Here is a 24,121-nt window from a genome sequence, read left to right as displayed (position 1 = left end):
GCTTACGTAATCAATTTATTACTTTTATTGCCAACTCGACGATCGCGACGTGCCTTTAAATCTGATCTAATAGAGCAATCCATCTATTATATGATTAGATCGGAGTTTTATTCTTTCGCTGTGCGCCAATATCTTGCGACATTGTGTAAAAAAGCGACATCGTCTCAAGTACACGAAAAAGTTGTCTTATTAAAAGATATTCGGGTTGTCCAGTTAATGAACTCTTCTGTGCTTAACGCGTCATATTGAGTTTTCTGTCATCTAGCGTAAAACTGCATGCTTGGTAAAATGCGATGCTGTTTTATGATTAAGCAGTAATTTAAAATATTTACAACTTCTGTTATTTTTGAGATTTTAAATATCTAGCAACATCATGAGTTAACACTTCCGAAGAAGTTTTTACGTAAGGAATGAAAGCTTCCCAAAGAGTTAAGAGAATACATGAAATCCTCAACGTGTTAGTAAACACTCTACAAAGGCATGTCTGTTTGGCTTAGAAATGCATTCTGTTATTTTACTGTGGAAAACGTTTGCTGGGTTTAAGTTTAATATTTAGTTAGTGACTCGAATTATCCACAGACGTTGGCCACTGCTAAGGCTAGAAGCGGGGGTCACTTCATTATGGAGGCACCTAATAGGTTGGCCTTTTGCATCCTATGACGGACGGACAAATACAACCATGCCTTTTCCGGAATTCGAACCCGGCCCTTTGGTATAGAGGACGGCTTATTTTATGAACATTTAGGAAGAAATATGTTCAGTGAAGTTTCTCACTTCACGCCTGTGTGGCACGAGTGGAGGTACTTCTGGACTCTGGGTAGTTCTTTCGCTTTCCTTACCCAGCTTCATTGCGTTTTCGTCATTTTCATTAACCATAACTACGAGCCAAAGGCCCTCAGAACGTCCTCCTCAAAATCATCCTTTGTAAGGCAGATATCTCTCGCTTGCTTTGTCATAATTAGTTAACCAGCCAAGTGTGTTAAGCCAAGTTAACAATGCATGTGTGTTATATTAAGTACAAAACAAAATGCATGCATGTAACCAAGTCATCGAAGGAGATATAAAACTTTGCAAGGAGCGTATTGATGATTTTGGTTACGTAGCAAAAGCTGTGACTAAACTATAATAAATTAGAATCTTCTGTTTTATATAATACTCTCAAAAATGAATGAATATATTATCTTTCAAATATTTTGTTAGTTATGTGATAATTAATTAATGTAATTTTATGTGAAGCTACTTCTACGCTTGTTTTATATTAAGGATGTTTCTATACATTCTACATTAAAAAATTCGCAGTAGAAAAAGCATAAGGCCCAATTCGTACCACCAGCAACTGAAAGTATTTCAGCAAAGGAAATATCCAATATAAAACTCGAGAAATTGCTCAATTTAATTGAATCTTGCTTCTTTCAGGGACGTCTGTCTTGAATTAAGCTGTAATAAATAACATACGTCAAACTTTTAATGAAAGGGCGTCAACTAGTTTTTGGAAAAAAATTTTCTTTGGCTAGCATAAATTTAGTTCGTCTTTAGGGGAATGGGTTTCTCTACATGTGTATGAAGATTTTATAAACCAGTTTTCATCGCTATTGTTTACAAGTCAATTTCTTAGGAATGTAAGGGAATTTTCTATTTCAATTCAATTTTTGCATTGCCAAGTTAAAGACCTTTGATAAACAAAAATTACATGCTTTTCATTGGCTGCTGTTATGATTTATTTCTTTAAACAGTAGTTGAATACCCACCAAAATACCATTCCGACGAGCAGTGCGACAACACTAGACGCTTTTTGGATCTATCTGGAAATATATTTTTTATATTTCTTCCCTCCCCCCAAAAAAAACACGGTGGAAGGATTTTTTATTTCTATATATATTTATGACAGAACAATAACAATTTAGAACAATAACAATCTGCATTGCTTCGTTTATTTGTAACACTTCTCTCACGGAAAATGTTCGGAACAATGTGTGTTCACCTCGTTTTAGTTTTTACCTACTGAGCCATTCATTTATTGGATTTGTTGAGCAAATGTAATAAAAACAGTTCTTTACTTCCAACTATGTGGTATTTTGCCAAAACCGTCACGTATTATACATACATGACGTTTTCATGTTCAACGTTATACAACGTTATAGTCAATTCCTATACTATAACGTTGTATACACTGGTGTGCAAAAATTAAGGACGAGACGGTTTTTTCAATATAACTTTGTACAAAAGCTTTCCAAAGCAACACATTTAATACCGTAAGATCCCCAATACGTAAGGACATGAGTAATGTAAGCAACACTTACTAAAAGAGAAATCAGAGGGATAAAAAGAAGCTTTATTGAAAAAGTAGCATGAAGCGCAATGCGACTGAAAGCCGAAACATCCCTGTGATGGGTGTCCAGCAAGAAACATCCGGTCTTTAATAGGGGATATGATCTCCCCTGACTGCTAGGCAGGTTTTACAACGTCTGCCCATGCTGAGAATGAGGGTGTCAATGAGTTGTTGAGGCATTGCTGCCCATTCGTCTTGCAGCGCCAATCGAAGCTCCGGAATCGTTACTGCTGGTAAGGTACGAGCTGCCAAGCATCTGCCTAGAAAATCCCATACATGCTCGATGAGATTGAGATCCGGAGATCGTTCCGGCCAATCCATACGTTCAATATCCTCACTCTCTAAGAGCTGTTCGGCAGCTACTGTGCGATGACATGGTTCATTGTCGTCCATGAAAAGGAACTGCGGACCCATAGCGCCTTAAAAAGACGCACATATGGAAGAAGAATCTCGTTACAATAACGGGTCCCGTTGACTGAACCTGCGTCGAAGATGTGAAGGTCTGTACGACTACCAAGCATGATGCCTTCCCAATCGAGAACACCGCCACCTCCATACCTGTCCCTTTCAATGATGTTCGAGGGATGATTGCGGCTTCCCCGCTCTCTCCAGATGAGTATGCGATGAGAATCGCTACTCAGACTGAATCTACTCTGATCTGTAAAGAGTACTCGTCCCCATTCATTGTCTCTCCAATTCCGGTGTTCCCGGCACCACAGAGAATGCCTTCTCCGATAGGCAGGCGATAGAGGTACACACCGTACAGGGCGTCGTGCAAACAGACCACCACCGTGCAGTCTTCTGGCCACGGTAAAACGCGATATTGGTCGTCCAGTCGCCTGTGTCGTGTGTCTAGCGATTTCTCCCGCTGTCTGCCGCCTGTTTCTTCTGGCCTGTAAGGCAATATCCCGTTCATCTGCGGGTGTGGTTCCTCGTGAACGACCACTACGAAACCCCCGGATAGCTGTTCCTGTAGTTCGAAATTGTCTCCAAAGTCGTGAAACGATGCTGTGAGCAATTCCGAACTCTGCAGCCACACTTGTCACACTGCGGCCTTCCTCCAACTTCCCAATGATTCGACCTCGGGTAAAAGCATCCAGATGTCGTCTAACAGATTGATTATTCGCCATTTCTCGCTGAGGGAGCAACTCGGTGTGACTTTAACTGCTATACGGCGTGCAATCTCTTTGCTAGAAATACTGATCTTACACCGACAACATGCTTTATACTACTCAGACACTCCCCATTACGTCTACCTGCATATCTGCGCATGTGCTACCGTACATTACCTTACTTAATCTCCTGATTGGTCTTTCTGTCCGCTCTGCCTCTTCGTTCAGCTGATATGCTAATTTTTCGACTTCGTCTTTAATTTTTGCAAACCAGTGTATGTCGGAAGACATACCATGAAAATATAGTATTAGCAAATGCCTACAAAGTGTTAGAATGCGAAGAGGGATTTGTTTCAGGTATGTCACTTTCTTCTTATTTAGAAGCGTTCATATCGCTTGGATACGGGTAAACCGTCCAAGTGGAACAGGGGTTAAAGATTTACTGATTGTAGTCAAAGCTCTAAATAAGATGAGCTGTTCTACCTTTTTGAGTAACTGAATCGAAATATTAGCAGAAAATTCTTTTATTAATGCAACATCTCTTAAGAACAGATATTAGTACTATCTATTGAACCTGCGTCATTTCCTCTGAAAGGAGTACAAGAACATCTGAGTTATCTGAAGCACATGAACATCTGAAGCAAAAATCCCCTTTGGCGTAAAAGGATTGTATTATTAGAGATCTAATGGTCCACTTTAATGAACTTTCTTGGCAGAATAAAATCTATACACGCAGTCATGTTTTAAAAATTGTAAGATGAGAAGAACGAAAAGAATATAGAAGCAGCCTTTAGCAACTGTTGCGAAATGCAAGACTTATGGTTTACATGCATTTTGGCGCATCTCAATTCTAAATGTATTGACATTCAGTAAAATATATGGTTCTTAATTTCTTTTCAATTAGTCAATGGATTATAAATTGACCGATTTAAAGCAGTAAATACAGTTCTTAATTAATATAAATTATAATTAATTTCATTTATAATATAAATATTAATTTTTATGAATTTCTATTTCAACGGGACCCATTATTATTATCTGCTGCAGATAATAATAACGGGACCCGTTATTATTGCCTGCAGCTACGTTGTAACATGTTTCTACAACCATATGTTACATAACTGCTGCCACCTTAGGCGTGAAGACCATTTCAATATGCCCAGCTAAAGCATAGTAGGCGGAGACCCTTAGGGGGATTACGTTTTTGGTGATCGGGTGTTACAGTCCCGGAATCCTATTGATCTCTCTTCCTCTTCTCTTAGGGCCCACCAGCGGCCGAGCGGTAAAGTCGCTGAACGCTGGTAGTTCGGTCCGAGGTTCGAATCCCGCGAACGGGCTGGCTGCATGGCGTTTTCGTGGTTTTCCCCATGTGTAACGTGTATACGAGCCAGTTTCCCTTAGAAAGTCCTCCACGAAAGGCATCCCTCCCCTTAGGCAGATAGCCCTCGTGTGCTTTGCCATAATTAAATACACCTACACCTCCTCTTCTCTTAGCTTTCAATTCTCTTTATTCCTTGTGGTTTCTTCATAAGAAGGGTAAGGCTTATTGTGAGGTGCAGTTACAACTGCTTTGTGTCGATCGGACACCCGTACGGCCGTAAAGGATGATCCTTGTAGAGTTACTGTCCCCAACGCCCTGCTTTGGCCTCTGCTTCAGTCCAAACGGGAGGCAGTTAGCGGTCTTCGAAAGTGTCAATCTGCTGGTTACTTGTCCTTCATGTCGGTGCCTTCGAGACAAGCTTCGAGAAGCCTGACTGTGGGGGCTTCAGTCTGCGTATAGATCCAGCTAGCCCTAGCACAGGGATTTGTGTTCCCTTTTTTGGGATTCATGGTAAGTAGGGTTGTCGGGTCCGCACGTTTTCTTTTTGTAATGGGACAACTTTAAATATTTCTCCTAAGCAGATGGGCATGAAAAATGCTGGAACTGTTAAGAGAATATGCACTTTGGCCATTGTTACAAACAGCATCTGATATCCTTAGTCATCAGTGGTTAACTATAAAATCTATCTGCATTCCTCGTCCATAAATATATTCTGATTTAAACTAGCGAGTTAAAAATCATAAAGAAGCTCCGTGTAAGATCTCTGCTTGCAGAGACGTTATCTGATGCGTAATCCTCTAATCTTTTTAAAATGGCAAATATGGACGAGGATACTATTAATGTGTCTCCGCATAACTCATTGAACATTTCAGAGGTGTCATTTCAGAAACAGACCTGTTATCAGCCTCTGAGGAAGAACTTCTAAAATAATTGACAGAGCAAAACATGTACGGGGTTCGCCGAAGTAAAATCCATAAGAATGGGCAACTTCTTACTACAAAATATGTTATACTTACGTTCTTATCTCCAGAGCTATCAAAGTACATTAAGACGGGGTACTTAAATTGTCCTTTCAGACCTTACGTGCCGAATCCACTGAGCTTTTTCGGTGCCAGTGGTTCGGGCATGCAAAGACTATATGTCACAGAAACTTGGCTTGAGCTCGTTGTTATTACGTTGTTCACGAGAGTCAGAATTGCATTACTAATCCATAATATGTGCATTATCATGCTGACCATCTATCATACTCACGAACATGACCTAAATGGAAAGAAATGCAGCATATTAAAAAATCTCCTATCCTGAAGTTAAAAAACTGGTTAGCACTGCTAAACCAAGACCAAACATTTCTTTGCTGTCTTATGGTCAAAAAAACAGCCAAAACATCTCATAGCACACAGAAAAAAACCTGAACTAAAAATAACTGGTAGCGAACACTTTTAAAATTTTCTGCCTCCCAAACAGGCAACAGAAAGCTTGGAAATAAAAGAACAAAGAAAGCTAAAACAAGCACCAGAAGCCTAATCCGAAGTTTTGCCGAAAGCATTTCTCCGATTTTATTGAATCAGAGATAGAAATAGAGGGAATCAGACCTTCCAAAATATATTTTACCTCATAAAACACAGAAACAATATCGTAATAACAAATATTCTAAATAGGCACCCTCATATCGTGGAACGGTCGTGGCTTGCACCAATTTTGACAGTAATAAACAGCTTATTAATAATTATCAGATTGTTTGTGGTGCAGTACAAGAGACATTCCTTAAACCTGATAATCCAGCAAAGTTGGGCAGGTATTCAATGATAAGAAAGGACAACACTTTTAGCGGACGGACAAGTGGGGATGCAGGTTTGCTTACTTCCATTAACTGTCCATTAAGTACCCTTCCCTTAGGTACACCACTCCAAGCAGTTTCTGTACAGGTGAATCGAATTCAATTTTGTATCGAATGGAGAAGGTATGGGAAGGAGTTTGAAAAGTGTCTGTTACATACAACGACCACACACTGCCCATTTTGAAGTTAAATGGGGATATAATAAGAAGCAAGGAAGGAATTGCTAATATCATAAGAAATGAATTTCCAGCCATATAATGTATTAGTTACTATCATTCTTCATTTCTTTCTGCTTAAAGCTACGTTTTGATAAACCGATCATTGGTTTTAACTCCACCACTTCTGAGCATTACAATAAAGATCTAAATTGACTGGAGCTGAAAAGAGCTTTGTACAGACAAGGAGATCATGCCATGGTCCTGATGGCTTTAGTGTCCTATGTTAAAACATATCCTTTGTAAGTCAATGGTAGCCCTCATCTTTTTTCCAATTGAGTATAGAAAGAGCTTATATTTCCCAATTTACGGAGGAAATATTTTGTTATCCCAACAGCGAAAGCAGGAAAGGGCCCAGCGAATTCCTCTAGTTACATCTCCATCGCTTTAACCTGCTGCCTTTGCAAACTGCTCGAACTAATGGTCAGAACTCGCTTGGTCTACTATTTAGAGACAAATGTTTGCATCTCCCGCTATCAAAGTGGATTTAGATATGAACGGGCAACTGTTAATAATATTCTGTTAAAAGTTGGTATCCATAAAGCGCTCGTAAAGAGGAATCACTTAGTTTCTGTACATTTTTATACAGAGAACCTATAATGCTACATGGAGCTACGCCATCCTTCACAACCTGTACAATAGTGGCTATCGAAGAAATTTGACAATTTTCATCAAACAATTTTTATAGGATGGAAAACTTCACGTTAAGACTGGCTGTGTATTCTCTAATCTGTTTAATCAAGAAGAGGGAGCTTCGAAAGGCAATGCGCGCTCTCTCTCTTTTAGTTTAAAAATCAACTCTCTTAAAATTAATCTCTTAAAACAGCTCTCTCCAACTGTCCATGGAATGCTTTACATTGATGTTTTGCATGTTAGTTGTTAGGGGGCAGATTTGAAATACATCGAGAGACAATTGCAAACATCTCTGAATACAACAGTGAAATGGTCGTATGAGAATTGTTTTAGGTTCTCTACCCAGAAGACTGTACGTGCATATGTCTTTGGTGGACTGGGCGGTTAAGTCGCTGAACATCGGTAGTTCCGATCTGCGTTTCATTCCAGGTTAAAGGAATAGCTGCTTGGGCCTTCCGTGGTTTTTCTATTTGTAACTTGTATACAAGCCAATTTCTTTCGTAATCCTTCAGAAAGGCATCCTTCCCTTAGGTAGATAACCTCTCGTATACTTTGTAGCAATCAAATAAAATATACGTGAACGTTTGGCGGAAGAAAATTCCTCATCCTCATCTCGAACTGTATTAGCCGGACGTATGGATTCCCGCAGAATATGAGGTTTATTTTCTTTCATTTCCAAGGATCGTTTTCAACCACAAGATTACCTTCGTCATGTAATCTCACTAAGAATGAAATGTTTAAAATTTATGAATATTTCTGAAAGTCTTCTCGAATACCACCTGCAATGCCGATCGCAGCTCAGTGTTTCTTATTTATAGGGCTGTTATCAGCTCAAAACTTAGCTACGGAGCAGTTATTTAATAGTTGGCGAGATCCTCTGTGTTGCTCAAACTTTAACCTGTACATCAATAAGCACTTTAGTTCTTCACGTATCTACATATCTTTGTACAGAATATCCCAAGCGGAAAGCTTTTATGTTGGAATACTACATTTAAGACGCGAACATTTTTTTGTCTCAAGTACTGTTTTAAAATCATTTCGCAAATCAATAATCCAGTTTGTGTGCATCTACTTAATGATTTATGCTCTGATTTGCATATGGCACGTCTATCATGTATACTGTTATTAGGTATAAGAATAGTCATCTTATTAGAGTAGTACACTATATCTAATATCAACTGACAGCTGGAGAATCCTTTTGAAATCCCAACTGAGCTTCTACCATACCCACTTGCTCGGTTTTCACTTCTGAACTTACTGTAGTTTATCAAGCTTAAGTTTTCCTCGCGAAATGACGCTGCAGCAATTTCATTATTTAAACAGATTTTTCTGAGTACATTGACATCACTGAAAACCCCTACATGTAGTACAGATCCCAGTGTTACCAGAATTCTGAAGCTTGATCAGATTCTTAAATGTCTGGGATATCATTCTATACTCTTAAATCCCTGGCATCAGGGAATAAACTGGGGAATGTTATAGCTAAGGCTGCTTCTACAATGTGTAACCTTCAGGTCCCATTTGCGGATATCAGGCGTTGACCAAATGTAAATTTCTGAGTAAATTGCAGATGCGCTGAGACGATCAAGCAACCAATAAGCTGAGAAGTGTTAAACCTACTATAGAGTGCTGCTAGAGTGCCGTCTATGCTAGTTAGAAGGAAAGAATTTCTCTTAACTCGTTTGAGAATCGATCACTGTCGACTGATCATGAGCGTCGTTTGAAAGGGAAGAGATCTATTTTGTGTAAACTGCAATAGAAGTCTGACAATTCGTCATAATGTACTGGAATGCCATTCTTTTATACAATTTCATCATCTTATGTAGCATTTTTTTTCAAGCTAGATTTAGAAAATTTAATAAGAAGACAACCTCGTTATGACTTTCAGTTTTAAAAAAATGCTGTATTTTACCATAAATTGTAATCCGTTTGTATTCTCAATTGTATCAAGCCTAAACTATATTAAAGCTGCACACATGCAGTATTTTAACATAAATTTTAGTCTGTGCATTTCTCTAGTTATTTTTATCTCTTAGTTTTATCCTACTATTGATATTATTTGTTTCCACGGTTCTGTCAATGTTTTGGTCTTATTTTCCTGATTCATGACAGTCTGTGGTAACTGTAGCGGAGATTTCTTCATTTTTGCTTAGTCTCTATTTCACATGTCGCCTTCTAGATTATTCTCCATTTTGCTCTTGATTTCCTGTTACGTACTTGATTACTGAATTCCTGGAAATTGCCGAATTTAACTGTTTCGCTTCAACCATTGGTTTGGCGCAGATAACTTCGTAAAGTTTTGCGTCAGAAATTTACAGTACAAACAAACCGCAGCACAAATTTATACTCCTGCCGTTTATTTTCATTCCATCGCACACAGCATCTGAATCTGAGAATCAGTATGCAGCATCACGTAATGACGTGGGTCAAGGGTGATAAAATAAACTGCTTCTGCTGTTAAGCATTCTTGCCAACCTTGTATGCATGATGTATGGATATCACGTAACGGTATGATGATGTAATGGTGTCCGAATGATCCACGGATTGTATAACGTTCTTTTTGTTTTCTTACACTTTTTAGTATTTTAAGTTTAAGCCAAAATTCAGCCGAAGATTCTTCAAATGCAGCACAGGTATTTCTTAGTTCTCGATGAACACTCATTCTAGCTAAGGAATGAGGAATGACACTATTCTACATAAGATGACTTCTATGGTATTTTATATAATAGTTTAATAAAAACACACTTTGTGGTCTGAAGAGTCGAAATGTTCTTTAAATTTTTAACTCTTCTGATCTCCGTTTCGATATTATGCCGATAGATTCATTTTAATTTCCTTTGATTTTTTAATATACTTACAATTAATTTATATTCTATTTAATATATGTTTTGTTTTTCTTTAATTCATTATTTATCTTATCCTAAACTATTTTATATTAATATATGCTTTTATTAATTTATTAGTCCAAAGGAGCTTTGTCCCTGAGGAACTATTGTTTTCATTTTGCGTCGAATTATTCTGAATGTCCATTTCACTTTTCTTTTCAAACTTTTGCCACCAAATATTATCGCCCTGTATTATATTTGAAGAAATTATATAATGAAGAATCTGCATAAATGTGTGTATGTTTCTCGCATTGTGATAAAAAAACGGTACCTAGAGCTATCCAATTTTGAATGACGTAATCCTACTGAGAATATGGGCATCTGGAAGCCCAGATTTGAAATTTGCACTCTGTTTTATTATCTCTTTCTATTTTGTAAAAATTTACAAATTTCTGATTTATAAACTCAAGGATTTCAAAGCGAGCACTGGCAACGTTGTACAGAAAAAACATTTTTATCTCCAGCGCGTGAGACTGTGTATCTGAAATTCTATAGGTAGGCTCAATTTTAAAATTATTTTGCGATATTGCTTTTAAGCTGAATTTTATGGCTTAAGTGCGAAGAACATGATATTTAATAAATAAAGGTAACACACAAAATGGTAAAAAAACGCCCCTTTGGACGTCATTTAAAATCTGAAACCTTTCAAATTTTCTTTTCTCATTTTATATTATTTTACTTAATTTCAGTTGCTCATATATATTGTCACTTATTTGTTCATACATATTAATTCACGTAACTGATGATCTATGTTCTAGTTGAAATAGATTTTTTTTATCCCTTTGTGATTTTCTCCGCATAAGAGACTTCTTTTCCGCTTTCTTCGTGATTTAATTGGAATGCTTATAATTCAAGGCAAGCCCGTTTTTCATGCCTATGAGCAGCTTATCCAATTAAGTACTGGAGAAAGAATCTCCATTAGGTCTTTGATTCACAGGGTTCTCTAGATAATAGCTCTCAACCAATGGCCAAGTTCTTAAGACGCTGGATCCTGGGAACTCGACACTTGGTGAATAAGCTGGTTGCATGGTTTGTTTTCGTAGATTTCTCTGAGTAAAGTGAATACCAACCAATTTATTTTAGAAATTCCTTCACGAAGACATCCCTTTTCTTAGGCAGATAGTCCTAACGGGATTTGCCATATTCAAATAATCTGACCCAACTCTTTGGTAAATTGGTAGAACACCAATGCTCTAAAGTTAAATTGGTGATCCATTCAAGTCTTGAATTCAAATATGCTAACTGGCTCCTAGCGATATTCCTGTTTTCGAAAGCTTCTTTACAGCAATAAGTTCTACGCTTTCTTTCCTGTTAATGTCAGTTCTTTCCTGTGGCCCAAATAGACTTGACCTTTTAATGCTAGTAGCTTGTCTATTCCCCGCTGACAAGCTGGTCATATCTGGTTTACTCATGTGCATTATAAATACGAACTATAATAGCTTCCATTGGAAAGTTCCCAGGAAGCACAAAGCGTCTATCATAAGGCAAATAACCCTGGCATGGTTTCCTACGATAAATTAACAAATTTTTCGCGTAGCAATTATTTTCAGTAACTTATAACTTTTATTTTCTATTAAAGTGTTCTGAATCTGTATTGATAAAAAGCCTTATGCTTGGACAGAACTTTGTATTAAAAGTAACACAAATTAAAGTGTCACTAACAGGATTAGACACAAAGGATTTTGCTTAATCACGGCAGCCCAATAAATATTTTAAAACACATATTTTTTAAATATAGTTTAATGTTTCATATTTTATCTCTACCCCAATTACCCTTAGTTTAGATACGTTACGTTCTGAAAATTTTACAGCTAGTTTTCAAATTTTATTCAAAAAGTGGACAGCGGTAACAAACATTCACATTCATCTGTGTATACAATGTCTCTTTACCTTCTAGCTTTAAAAAAAAATGAAACTAAGATGTTCTTTTATAAAACACGGTGGCAACAATGGATGTCCTTTTATTTTCTTTAGGTATGTTATTTGAAAACTGCCTTTCTTGAAAAAGTAAAATTTATTCTTAAAAATGTTTCTAATTTTTAGTAATTTGACTCTCCACAGCCCGAGCCATTCGTTTACCTCAGGTCCGACTGGAATAAATTCTGATTTTGAATTAAATTTTATATATCATTAAAAACGCATCACAAACTTAAACCTTGTTTCCAATTAACAGATTTCGGTTAAGTTGAGAAACAGAGAAGGAAGTGACTTGAGTAATATTTCCTACTATTCCCCATTTTACACCGCTACAATAAAATTCGTTTCTGTAGAGGAAAACAATTATTATTTCTAAACTTGAAATCGGAAGAGCTTCGAAATGAGGAATATTTTACGAAATCAGTAAATGGTAATGAGAAATTTGACCTTGTCTCGATTATTTTCGAATTTTGCAATTCGAACATCTGTTGAAGGAGCGTTAATTTACTAATATGTTTTGCAGGACTTAGTTTTTAAAATGCAGTTTTTGTTTTATATGAATATGAAAACTCTCCTAAATTCTGTATATAAAAATATCCGTTGATGTAATTTATTTTGAACATTTTTTTAGTATGGAAGCTTCTAAAAAGTATCTGTTTTTGCTGGGATGATTAGAAAAGATACGCTAAAATTTTTTCATTAAAACACTAGTAATCCTCCCTTCAGATATCCAGCCCTACCAGCGGCCGAGCAGTAAAGTCACTGAGCACTGGTAGTTCGGTCTGGGTTTCTAGTCCCGACGAACGGGCTGGCTGCATGGTTGTTTTTGTGGCTTTTCCCATAGATAGCGTAAATACCAACCAGAGGTAATTACAATAATTCTCCAAAGATATCCCTCCGCAATCAAAATGTCTTGGTTCTAAAGATGGCCAGTGTTGTCTCCTATGAGGGAACGAATAAATCACATCCATGCCTTCTCCGGGATTCGAAGCCGGGCGCTTCATTTTCACAGTCAGAATCACTAACCTCTTTCCGGTCTGGGCGACGTTTATGTCGTGCTAATAATGCGTGATTTCCAGAGTGCTTGTATTTTGATTTAATTTTTCAAGCATTAAATTACCATTAATTTTTTTTAACCAGTTAACTGTGATTGACGAGTATACTCGTTATGGAGAAGCGGCACGATTTTGTGTATTGACGAATATACTCTTCATGCGTATAAAGCAGTGTAATAGAAAAGAAATAATAATAACAAAGAAACGGGAGTTAGTGATTGATTATAATAAAAAAATGGGTGGAGTGGATATGAGCGTTGGAATCATCATAGCGTACTCCGCAGCAAGAAAACTACTCAAAAAGTACTACAAAAAGATATTTCTTCATTTCTTAGACATTATGCGCTTGAATGCATTCATATTATATAAAAAATAATAAAACATTATCGCGTATCAACTTTTTGCTCAAATTTATTGAAAACCTTTTTGCGACGTATCCAATTGAAAGAAATAAATCGACACAAACTCGGCCATTTAGACCTAACATAAGCCAATTAGGCGGGAATCATGTTGCTGATTACCCGGAACATCGAAAAAAAACAACCCTACGCGAAGGTGTTCGCATTGCTACAAACATAAGATCAGAAAGGAATCGCGTTACTGGTGTTCGATTTGCAAAGTCCCATTATGTATAGTACCCTGTTTCGCTAAATATCACTCCACAGCAGGAATTTAAATTCTTACTTTTATATGTATAATATTTAATTTAATTTATTGTATTTTTAGTTTAATATGTATGTAATATATGCTTGTGTAACCAAATAAGTAAATATTAGTAATAAATATTTCAGTTTTATAAAATAAACCCATCTTTTTCATCCAGTATCTTACCAGCTCAATTTACTCTGATTGACAAATATACTCGTCATGGCTCGATTCTGGCGACACAAAACGGTGCGCACTCTTAAACGAGGGCGCCACAGTTAACTGGTTAATGCTTCATTTATGTTTAGTGTGTATTGAAAGTCAATTATTTTTTTACTTTATTTCTTCATTAATCATTTTATATTTTCCCTGCTTGAATCGATCAGCTTGGGGGCTTTAAAAATTTCAAACTTGCATTTGGAAAATTTTGCATGTCGCTACATAGCCCCGAATTGCCAAATCTCTTTAGTTTTGACAATTTTTAACTGCCTGTTTATCGAATGTTAACAGCTAAGTTTCGACTGTTAGGTATTTTAGATGAGTAGATGGGTAGTTTTTCAGAAAAACTGGGATTTCAAGGTTTGAAGACCTTCTTTGTTAAAGTAAAATTGCGTGTACAGTAAAGTGTAATTTCATTCGTTTATTCAGTTTGGTGTAATATTTATCACTTATCCTTATTTTTACTTCATAAGTTTCTTAATGCAATATTAATAAACTAGCTTAATATATTTGTGCTGCAATATTTCTCGGTGAGACTCCGGAAGCTTTAAGACACATCCCCTGCGCTAATAGTAAAATCTTTCTCTGTAATAACTGTTTCCACAAAAAACTTTTGTCCAAACATGTGTGATTCTTATTGAGAGTGTTGACTAAGATAATATGTGTGACATATGTACAATGCGTCTATAAAGTCTCCCAGAATTTTTAGCAAATTCCATCAACCCTTCCAAATGATAATAGAGCGCATTTATTAATCACATCTCAAATTTGTTTTTCCAAAAATGTCGGTTTACGGACACTAATTTCTATGTATTTAATCCTTTTCTTTGTTCCAGTGAATATCGATAGTCATGGGTTCATAAACTAAGAAAGAAAAATTTTGCTGTTAGGAGGAAAAAATAAAATACTTCAAATAAATTGATTGGAGATAAAACTTGATACTTTGTTTATGATGCTGGTTCAAAACGGCCATCATCAGCATGGGCTGGAGAAGATTCATTATGGCTAAAGAAACTTAGATTTTAGAAATCTGTAGTAGAGATCACGTTGGTGAACTTTTTTTAATTTAGAAAGGGATAATTTACAAGGCATATTTTGCTGCAGATCGCATTTCTGAAGAGAATTAGGTCTTTGGATCTAAAAATCCTCGATCAGATAAGATTTTCCTATTGCACGACATTATGCCGTCACCCAATTCCAATCTCATTCAACAGTTTCTATCAAAGAAAATTATCACAACTCTCAATCATACCCTTGATTAATCGAAAAGGTCTGCAGGTGATTTGATGCCTGAAGACTACTTTCTCTTTCCTCTAGGAAAATCTTACTCCAGGGAGCATTAGGGCCGAGGGCTGAAGTCGCTGAACACTGGTAGTATAACCGATGAACGAGTTGGCTGCACGGGCGTTTTCGTGGTTTTTGACACGTGTAGCGTGTATACGAGCCAATTTCCGTTAGAAAGTCCTCCACGAAGTCATCCTTTCCCTTAGGTAGACAGCTAGCCATCGAGTGTTTTATCATAATCAAATAAAAACCAACCAAATTATTATTTCAATAGCATCGAAGAGATTAAGGAAAACAGACAAACATTATTTTAAAAATTAAGTTGTAAAAAAGAATCAAGCAGATGTGCCAGGTTTTAGGCAGACGTAGAATTGTATCTTAAAGGATAAGGAATTCTCAGCTTTCGATTTTGTAAGAATTTAGCCCTAAAACTTTGTAAACACTCTGTATAGATTCCTGGAAATAGTACGATTGAAATATGTTGTACAATAAAAACATTTGTAACAAACTTCATCTTTAAAACGTAATTTATGATCATTGGGAATTAATTCATGAAGCGTTTTTCGCTTCTCTCTGGTGTTCTAATTCGAAATATCTGACATACTCAGGTGCCCACCAGCGGCCGAGCGGTAAAATCGCTGAACACTGGTAGTTCGGTCCGAGGTTCGAATCCCGCGAACGGGCTGGCTGCATGGGCATTTTCGTGATTTTTCCATGTGTAACGTGTATACGAGCCAGTTTCCCTTAGAAAGTCCTCCACGAAGGCATCCCTCCTCTTAGGCAGATAGCCCTCAAGGCTTTGCAGATAGCCCTCAAGGCATAATCATACACACACACACACACACTGACATACTCAGACTCTTGAAAGGTTCTCGTGACCTTTCGTGTCATTTTTGAATTCCTATACATTAGTCACTGTATCAGAAAGATATATCGGCATTATTTAGCTTTATATTAAAAGGTAATTTTTAAAATTATTCTGATTTACTTAAAAATGTAACTGAAAAACTAAAAATACGAATGAAATTGTTATTAATTAATCCTGAGAGAAGAGTAATTATTATGATCCAAGGAAAAAAACGAATATTTTAATTTAATTTTTTTTAATATTTTAAATAAGGTAGTATTAGATTCACTGATTTTAAGCTATATGAAAACGACCAGAAGTAATATGGATTTACGTGAATATAGAACACTGGTAACGAATATACTTCAGAATTTGTAAGTGTAAATGTAGATTAAATGTTAAGACCGAACTAAATGTATTTTCCAGGATGAAAGAACCCGAAGAAAATGGTGATAAAACTCCTCCCTCATCTCTGCAAAATGATAGAGAGGTTTTCAAGTCCCCAACGTCTTCCATCTCTACGGAAAGTGGAGTGGACATGAAATTCTACTCATTTCGTTCCAGCTCAGCTCGTCGGAAGCCAATCGTACCTGTCACTGGCAACGATGATGGAGTCCATGACACGTCAACGGATAGCGTCTTTACGGAATCCTACCTCAGTTCCATTACCTCCAGCAACAAGCAAGAGATAAAGTGAGTCTATCTTGTATTCTTCCAGTTTTGTCTGCTTAGTCCTGCTGAATGGTAGCTACAGGATGTCGAATCAGTTTGCTTCATAAAATAACAACTACACTTTGTTTAAATCTTATTGCTGCGTGTTACGGGTCCTGTAAATAACTTACAGGTGAACGGAAAGACTTGAATCTTTGAGATAAATAATTTATATAGCGAAATAAACAGCTATATGTAGCCCAGGGATGGAGAATACCAGGTGATATTTTCCTAACCATGCGAGAAATATCACAAACCATCAAAACTCAAGAGAAAAGTTTCAACTGTTCATTAGAATCAGGGTCTCTAGTGTAGAACTAGGTGCCCCTTCGATTAGCGACAAATTTTGTTCAGTTTTGGCGATGAAATCCCATTTTCTGGTTACCATGATAGTTTTAACTTTGTTTTAGTTTCCTGATTTTTTTGGAAGTGAAAATAGATGATGTGTAGGTAGGTAGGTATTGCGCGGTCCACCCTCTTGGCAAGTCCAAGCTCGCTCTATGGCTTTTCTAGACCGCCCACGAAAATCGATGTGTACATGGAGAACGAGTTTGTGTAATTCTTTAATTTCTTATTTTGGTTTTGTTTAGAGGCCATTTTGAAATTATGCCTTCCTGGCACCGATCTTAGCGTCAAAAATGACTCACCAAAAAAAGAGGGGGCACCCAATTGTAAACTTTTGCCAAATCGGGAGACGGTATCGAGTTTCTGCTTTAAATTAAACAACTGTCTGATAATTACTCAGTCTTTTGTTTACAAAGTTGCTCGATGGGAATAAATTACCGAAATGAATTCTGATTTTCAATAAAACTTTTAGAAGTTTCGAGAAAAATCGCTCGGCTTCTAAAATGTTTTCTGAAAACTTGAGATTTTAACAAGTTGGGGATAATTCGCCAAATATCGAAAGCTTGGGGACAAAAAATAATTATCTTCTACTCCCCGTTGGGAGGATTTCAATTCCATGTACATGTGTGGTGCTCAAGTTATTCTTGCTACTCATTCGATCAAGTCTGAGTTATAAGATCTACAATATATAGGAAATAAATTCAGACTAAATTATTTAAGAGATTAAGTAATTGAGTCTGACTAAATTAAAACTAAATTACCAAAAAGTTATATTTGCATAAAATAATCAGTAAATAAGTATAAAATTATTATAAAAAAGACGGTAATTAATTTAATAAAAACATACACGCTACAAAAATTCACACGTTTAGTCATGAACAAAATAAAACATACACCTAAATCTATAATATGTATTGAGATATCTATACTATATACAGACTGATCAGTAGTGTTTACCAAATTTGCTGTATATATATTAAATGTTAATGGAAAAATATTTATGTACTAGGTATAGATTTACTGTTTTTTGTTTGCTTTGAGGATTATAGTTTAGCCATAAAAATACTCCTTTCTTCAAAGTTGACTAAACAGTCTTGATGCCGTAACGTTGGTTCCTTATCTAAGAAAAGAATATTTCTCACAAAATACATATTTACGTAACTAGGAAAGTTTCCTTAGTTTTAGAAACGTACTCAAAAACAACTGTTTTTTGGACTTTAGTTTTTTACATTATTTACAATAAATTACTCATTATAATATTGCACAAATAACTGCTCGTTTGTTACCAATAAACCTGCTTGTGTTTAGGATCTACACAATTCACATTAGTTTTAATTTAAAGAGAAGTTAAATTTGATTGGAAAAGTGTCTTCTGTTTTTTTTTTTTTTTTTTTTCATAGAAAAATTCCACCTGAATAATCTTTTCTGTGTAATGGTTAGTTAAAAAGTGTAAGCAATAAAAGATACGTTCTCTGTTTAACTACACTGACTACCAATAAGTATTTGGACACTTGTGATAGAAAAGAAAAACTAACTTTATTCAAAATCAATAGTTGGTAGAGCCTCCACGAGAGGTAATTACAGCATGGACCCTCCGGGGCATACTTTCCACAAGTCTTTGTATGACAGCTAGTGGTATTTTCTTCCACTCGGCTTGGACAAGACATAGAAATTCCTTCACTGATTTTGCACGGGTAGTGCACCCCTGAATTCGGCGATGCAACTCGTCCCAGAGGTTTTCGATAGGGTTCAGGTCTGGACTCTGGGCTGGCCAGTCCATTCGATGAACTCCATTGGCACCATACCAAGCCTTGGTTAACGTCGAAACATGACAACTGGCATTGTTGTCCTGAAAGTAACAGGGGTCCAACCCGTAAAACTGCCACAACGTAAGGAGTAGATTGTCATCCAAAATAGTGCAGTAGACATCGGAGTTGAGCTTACCATGAGTGGGGACAAAGGTTCCAGCCCGTACCAGGAGAAACACCTCCAGACCATAATTCCACCTCCGCCGAACTTGACTGTTGGCACAATGCATTCTGGCAGGAGACGTTCTCCAGGTAGACGCCAGACCCAGACCCTGCCATCCGAACGGTAAAGGGTGAACCTTGATTCGTCACTCCAAAGAACCCGTTTCTACTGATCTACGGTTCAATTTCGACGTGCTGTGCACCACATTAACCGAGCAGCGCCGTTGGACTTTGTGATTAAAGGCTTATGGGCAGCAGCACGACCATGAAAACCAAGCAGATGTGCTTCCTTATAGATGGTATTCACTGAAGCAATACTCCCGGATGCCTGTTGAAACTCCTCGCGGAGGAGGGCCATCAGATGGGTGCGGTTCTTCCGAATTTCTCTGGACAGCACTTGTCGGTCTCTATTTCCCAGTTTCGTTGGTCTGCCGACTCGGGACACATTCCAACAATTACTACTCACCTTCCATTTCTTAATCACATAGGCCACTGTCGATTTTGGGTACTTCAGATCGCTAGATATATCCCTTAAGGATCGGCCACGTTTGTGATACCCGATAATTATACCTTTCTCGAAATCAGAGAGCTCCAAACTGCGAGGCATCTTGCATGCGACTAAAGCCGATGCTGTTTCCTACACTATATATACCGGCGGAGTCCGTGACGTACCTTAGGACAGCAGATATCGTCATTTGCATAGGTGTCCAAATACTTATTAGTAGTCCGTGTACATCGGAACGTATTTTCTGTTTGATTTACGGAAATGAAAAAGAAAAATGTTTATATGAATTTTCCTGAAATAGTGAAACTTAAAAAGAAATAAAGAGGTATATTAGAGATAAAAATAATTTCACTCTTCATTTTCTTCGGGAAAATTGTTTTCTATTTTATTTATGGAAATAAAAATATCTTATCTGTACGTTCCTTCCTGGAATAGGCAAAAGTGGTCTTTATTTGTTACGGAAATAAAAATATTTTACTTATATAAACTTTTTTGAAATAAAATGCAAGTAACCAAAAAATAAAAAATTTTCAATTCAGCAAATGGGTGTTCTCTTCAAAAATATAATGTAATAACTGCCTTTATTTTTTGAATATTCTGACATGAAATTTCTTTCATCTCTCCCCATTTAATGTGAATATTTGGACTTCTGGTATAAAACGGTATCGGGTATTGAAATCTTGTTTGGCTGATAAAAGCAACCTTGACGTAAAATGACGTAATTCCTGAATTTGAGTAATGATAAAACTAAGATAAATCATGTTTTTAAGAAATACTAAAACACAAAGTTCACAGGGAAAACCCAACAGAATTTTCTGAAAGAAAAAGAAGAAAATACTTCCTTAATATCGCTATTTTCACGGAGCTTTTAGTCTTTTGAAACCAGTTTTAATTTAGATGTAAATTATAGCTTACGAAAAAATTCCCCTCTGATGTACTATTTAGCTATTACGTATAATACTTTTAACATTATTAAATTTAGAGCTAAAATACCAGATTTTGAATACTTCTGCTTACAAATAATTTTCTTTTAACAATTTAATGTGCCATATCATTCGACACTTCCATCAAACTTCATCATAATGGTAAAAACCAAAATTTTTCATGAAATGCTTTTTCATGAAAGTAAACAAAAAAGAAGTAATTCTAAACCCATTTGAATTATTTATGCTTTTAGTGTGTATTTAAAATTTTAGTTCTAGTTGCCAGCTCAGGATTAGAAATATCAACCGGAAGTTACGTGTATTGTATTTATTCGAAAAGAAGAGCTCTCCGTATATAAATAAGACCAAGCTTACTTTATAGGATAAATTTTAAGAAAAAAAGTTAAGTGTTTTAATTTTGTTTTGTTGTAATCTTGAGAGAATCTTAGTCGAAGGAGGTATTCTTTTGAGTTTTCTGAAATATGTAGTTTAAAAACCCTTTTAATCATACATTGTTTGTTACCGCCCTGTTTGGTAAAGTGGTTAACGATGCTGGGTACCGTATCGTCGGATTCTGGTTCGACACCCTGAAACGGTTTGAGTGGTTAAATATGCAGTATGGGGGTATTCAAAATATATGGCGAGCCGAAAGCCCTTTCTAGTGGTTTGGTGGTAAGGGAAGAAAGATGGAAGACCATAAGATCGGGATTCATTCTCAAAATTAGGAAGGAGCTGGACAAAGTTTTAACGCCGCCTATCAAGGCCACGTAAGCAATAGACATAATGATGTGTTCCTTGCCATAATACAACTCGTAGACGTTTGATGTTACTGTAATACAAAGGCGATAAGTCCCACTACAACATTTTAGTGGAGGCAGGCAGCATTGAAATTGCTCACTTAGCTCTGTTTTAATTAACGGCCCACCAGCGGACGAGTCGCTGAACACTAGTAGTTCGGTTCGGGGCTGGAATCCCGGAAATCGGACTGGTTGCCTGCGCGTTTTCATTATGTGTAACGTGTGTACGATTGGAAGTTCCTCTTAGAAATTCCTCCACTAAGGCATCCCTTCTTTCAGGTAAATAGCCCTCATGTGCTTTGCCGTAACGAAAGCAACCCAAACCAAACCAACGTGTTTTAATTAGCGGTAGGTATACAGTTTACATTTATGACAATTTACTTGTGTCATTTACTTAATATTTAAAGAGTTTATTGATCTGTTTGGTATGATTTTGAATTCCTTCCTACCATTCTGTAATTTCAATTATCAAAACATGCATTTATATAAGGCCTTGCTCTGCCAGCTGGCAAGAAGGCAGATGTTTCGGTGCACAAAACTGAAGGTTTACTTTGGTCCCACTCGGCAAAAAAGACACTGAAGTTGCAGAAACTGACTTAATTCACTATTCTGCTAAGTTTCAAATGCAAACAATTGTGGCTGCTATGATTAAAAAAAAAAAAAAAAAAAAAAAAAAAAAAAAAAAAAACTAGGCTTAGCCGCACTTGAACAACTTTTGAATTGTTGCTAATTCTACAACTATTGCATACAGATTAACTAAAGGCACAAAGAACGTAACGTAAAGATAAGAACAGCATAATCATTTTTAAAACAAAAAAAGGCACAATTTGCCAACATAATAAGAACAAAAAAACAACCAAAAAAATGAGATCACCGAGCCGAGTGGGCATATATTTATATACTTTTGGTGCAGACGATTGCAACCAAAAAGAGAGGCGCACAACAACATGTTATAGCAGACATATATATAAAATTTCAGCGTTCTGAGGCCACTTGGTTTTGAATTACGCGAGAATGTACGCACGTACAGATGTCACAAAAAAAACTCTTCTGAATCCGTTTTAAATCAATTTTATAATCCGTTTTGGGAAAAAGAGTCATTTATTCTGTTAACTCTGTGTGTATTCTGTTCCGTTAAATTTCATTCCATAGCGGTCAAAATGGATATTTTGGTTGAAATACGATACCCGAAATTTTTCGTGATTACAATACTTCCTTTAGATAGTGCAAGGAAGAAATAAGCGCAGACATTCAAATTATACTAAAATCTATACTATTAAAATCTGTGTTCGTCTATCTGTCAGTCTGTTTGCTTGTTGTGGCATCATATCCAACGACGGGACACATTAATTCTTTTTTGAAGTGGAGAAAAAGTTGTTAAATTATATTAAATTTAAATCAAGACGTCATGTGTATTGGCCAAAAACAAAAATTACGAATTGGTTGTTACTGAAGGAATGAAATGATTTCATTCGTACTGAAAAGCTTTTTATGCACTTTCTTTTCATGTGTGCATAGAACTCATAAAATTTGCTTTAGTCGCAGCCAGCAACTTTGTATATATTACAGTAAACTGATAGTTCATTTTATTTTCACTTTTTCAGTAGATAGAACTTATAAATACTGCTTTGGCCTTAGCCCGGTCATCTGGCTGGCTTGCCAGCTAGTTTTTAATATTTTAATTCTTTTTAAAACGTTTTATTCTTAATCTCTGTGTATCGCAGAATAAATGAATGCAGTGTAATAAAAATAATAATAAATCGTCGCCTGGATGAAGATATTGCTTAATAGAAATCCTTCTACTATAAATCATCAGTTCCAGATGTAAAAAAAAAGTATTCATTGTTCTCCGTCTTAATGTTTCGCCCATCACTTTGTTTATTAGCAGTATACGCATTGCCAAATAGGATTTATTGGTATTGTTTCAAGAAAGTGTATTCTGAGTTTGTGGTAAATGATACGTAATAATTTCGAGATTCTTTGCAGAAGTTTATAATTTTGTGGAATCAATGACTTTCAGCTCGAACAATATTTCCATTAATTAGTTCCATAAGACAAAATTCCGCATTATTTCCGCATCAATCAAATTTTTGAGTTTGAAACAATTGCTTTATTGGAATTAATTCAAGTTTTGAATAATGCTCGACTATCTAGTGCCAAAAAGAAAAGGAACAAAATCAAGAATTCTTCCTTAAGAAGATGGTTATTAATCGTTATCTACCTGGAAGAATATAACTTTTGATAACTATGAAATGAGAATTAGCTTTAGTTTGCGGAGTGAATATTCCATTTCTTATCTCACTCAGTTAAATGCAGTCATGAAAAATAATTTAGTTGTGTAGTTTTCTTAAAGTTACACTGATCTAATTTATTGCCTAGTCAGTCTTGCTAAGCTACATTTAACTAGATATTCCAAGCATAACTGAGAAGTGCAAGATTAATTTTCACCTCCGATTTGACTTGTAACCATGACAACAGCTGCGAAAAAAAAAAAAAAAAAAAAAAAAAGGGGGTGCCAGGGTTTCCTAAAGTTACATTGATTCATTGCCTAGCCAGTTTTACTAAGCTATA

At 36.3% G+C, this 24,121-nt stretch overlaps 1 protein-coding gene across 2 annotated transcripts in view; it reads left to right on the top strand.

The window, feature by feature from the left end:
• The window catches only part of LOC118185380 (potassium voltage-gated channel subfamily KQT member 1-like), a 191,094-nt gene that overhangs the window by 10,756 nt on the left and 156,217 nt on the right, over positions 1 to 24,121 (top strand). For both annotated transcript variants that reach the window (XR_015042242.1, XM_085821054.1), the window contains exon 2: positions 16,726 to 16,992. Coding sequence is in view for 1 of the 2 variants with exons in the window: in XM_085821054.1 (XP_085677180.1) it covers positions 16,727 to 16,992 (266 nt within the window). In the remaining variant the exon portion in view is untranslated. The remainder of the gene's footprint in view (positions 1 to 16,725; positions 16,993 to 24,121) is intronic.

This window comes from Stegodyphus dumicola, chromosome 7 (assembly GCF_044657685.1).
Source record: "Stegodyphus dumicola isolate Sdum_Otavi_A_Nest chromosome 7, ASM4465768v1".
In the NCBI taxonomy this organism is placed as follows: Eukaryota; Metazoa; Arthropoda; class Arachnida; order Araneae; family Eresidae; genus Stegodyphus; species Stegodyphus dumicola.
This window is presented reverse-complemented; position numbering and strand designations above follow the sequence as displayed.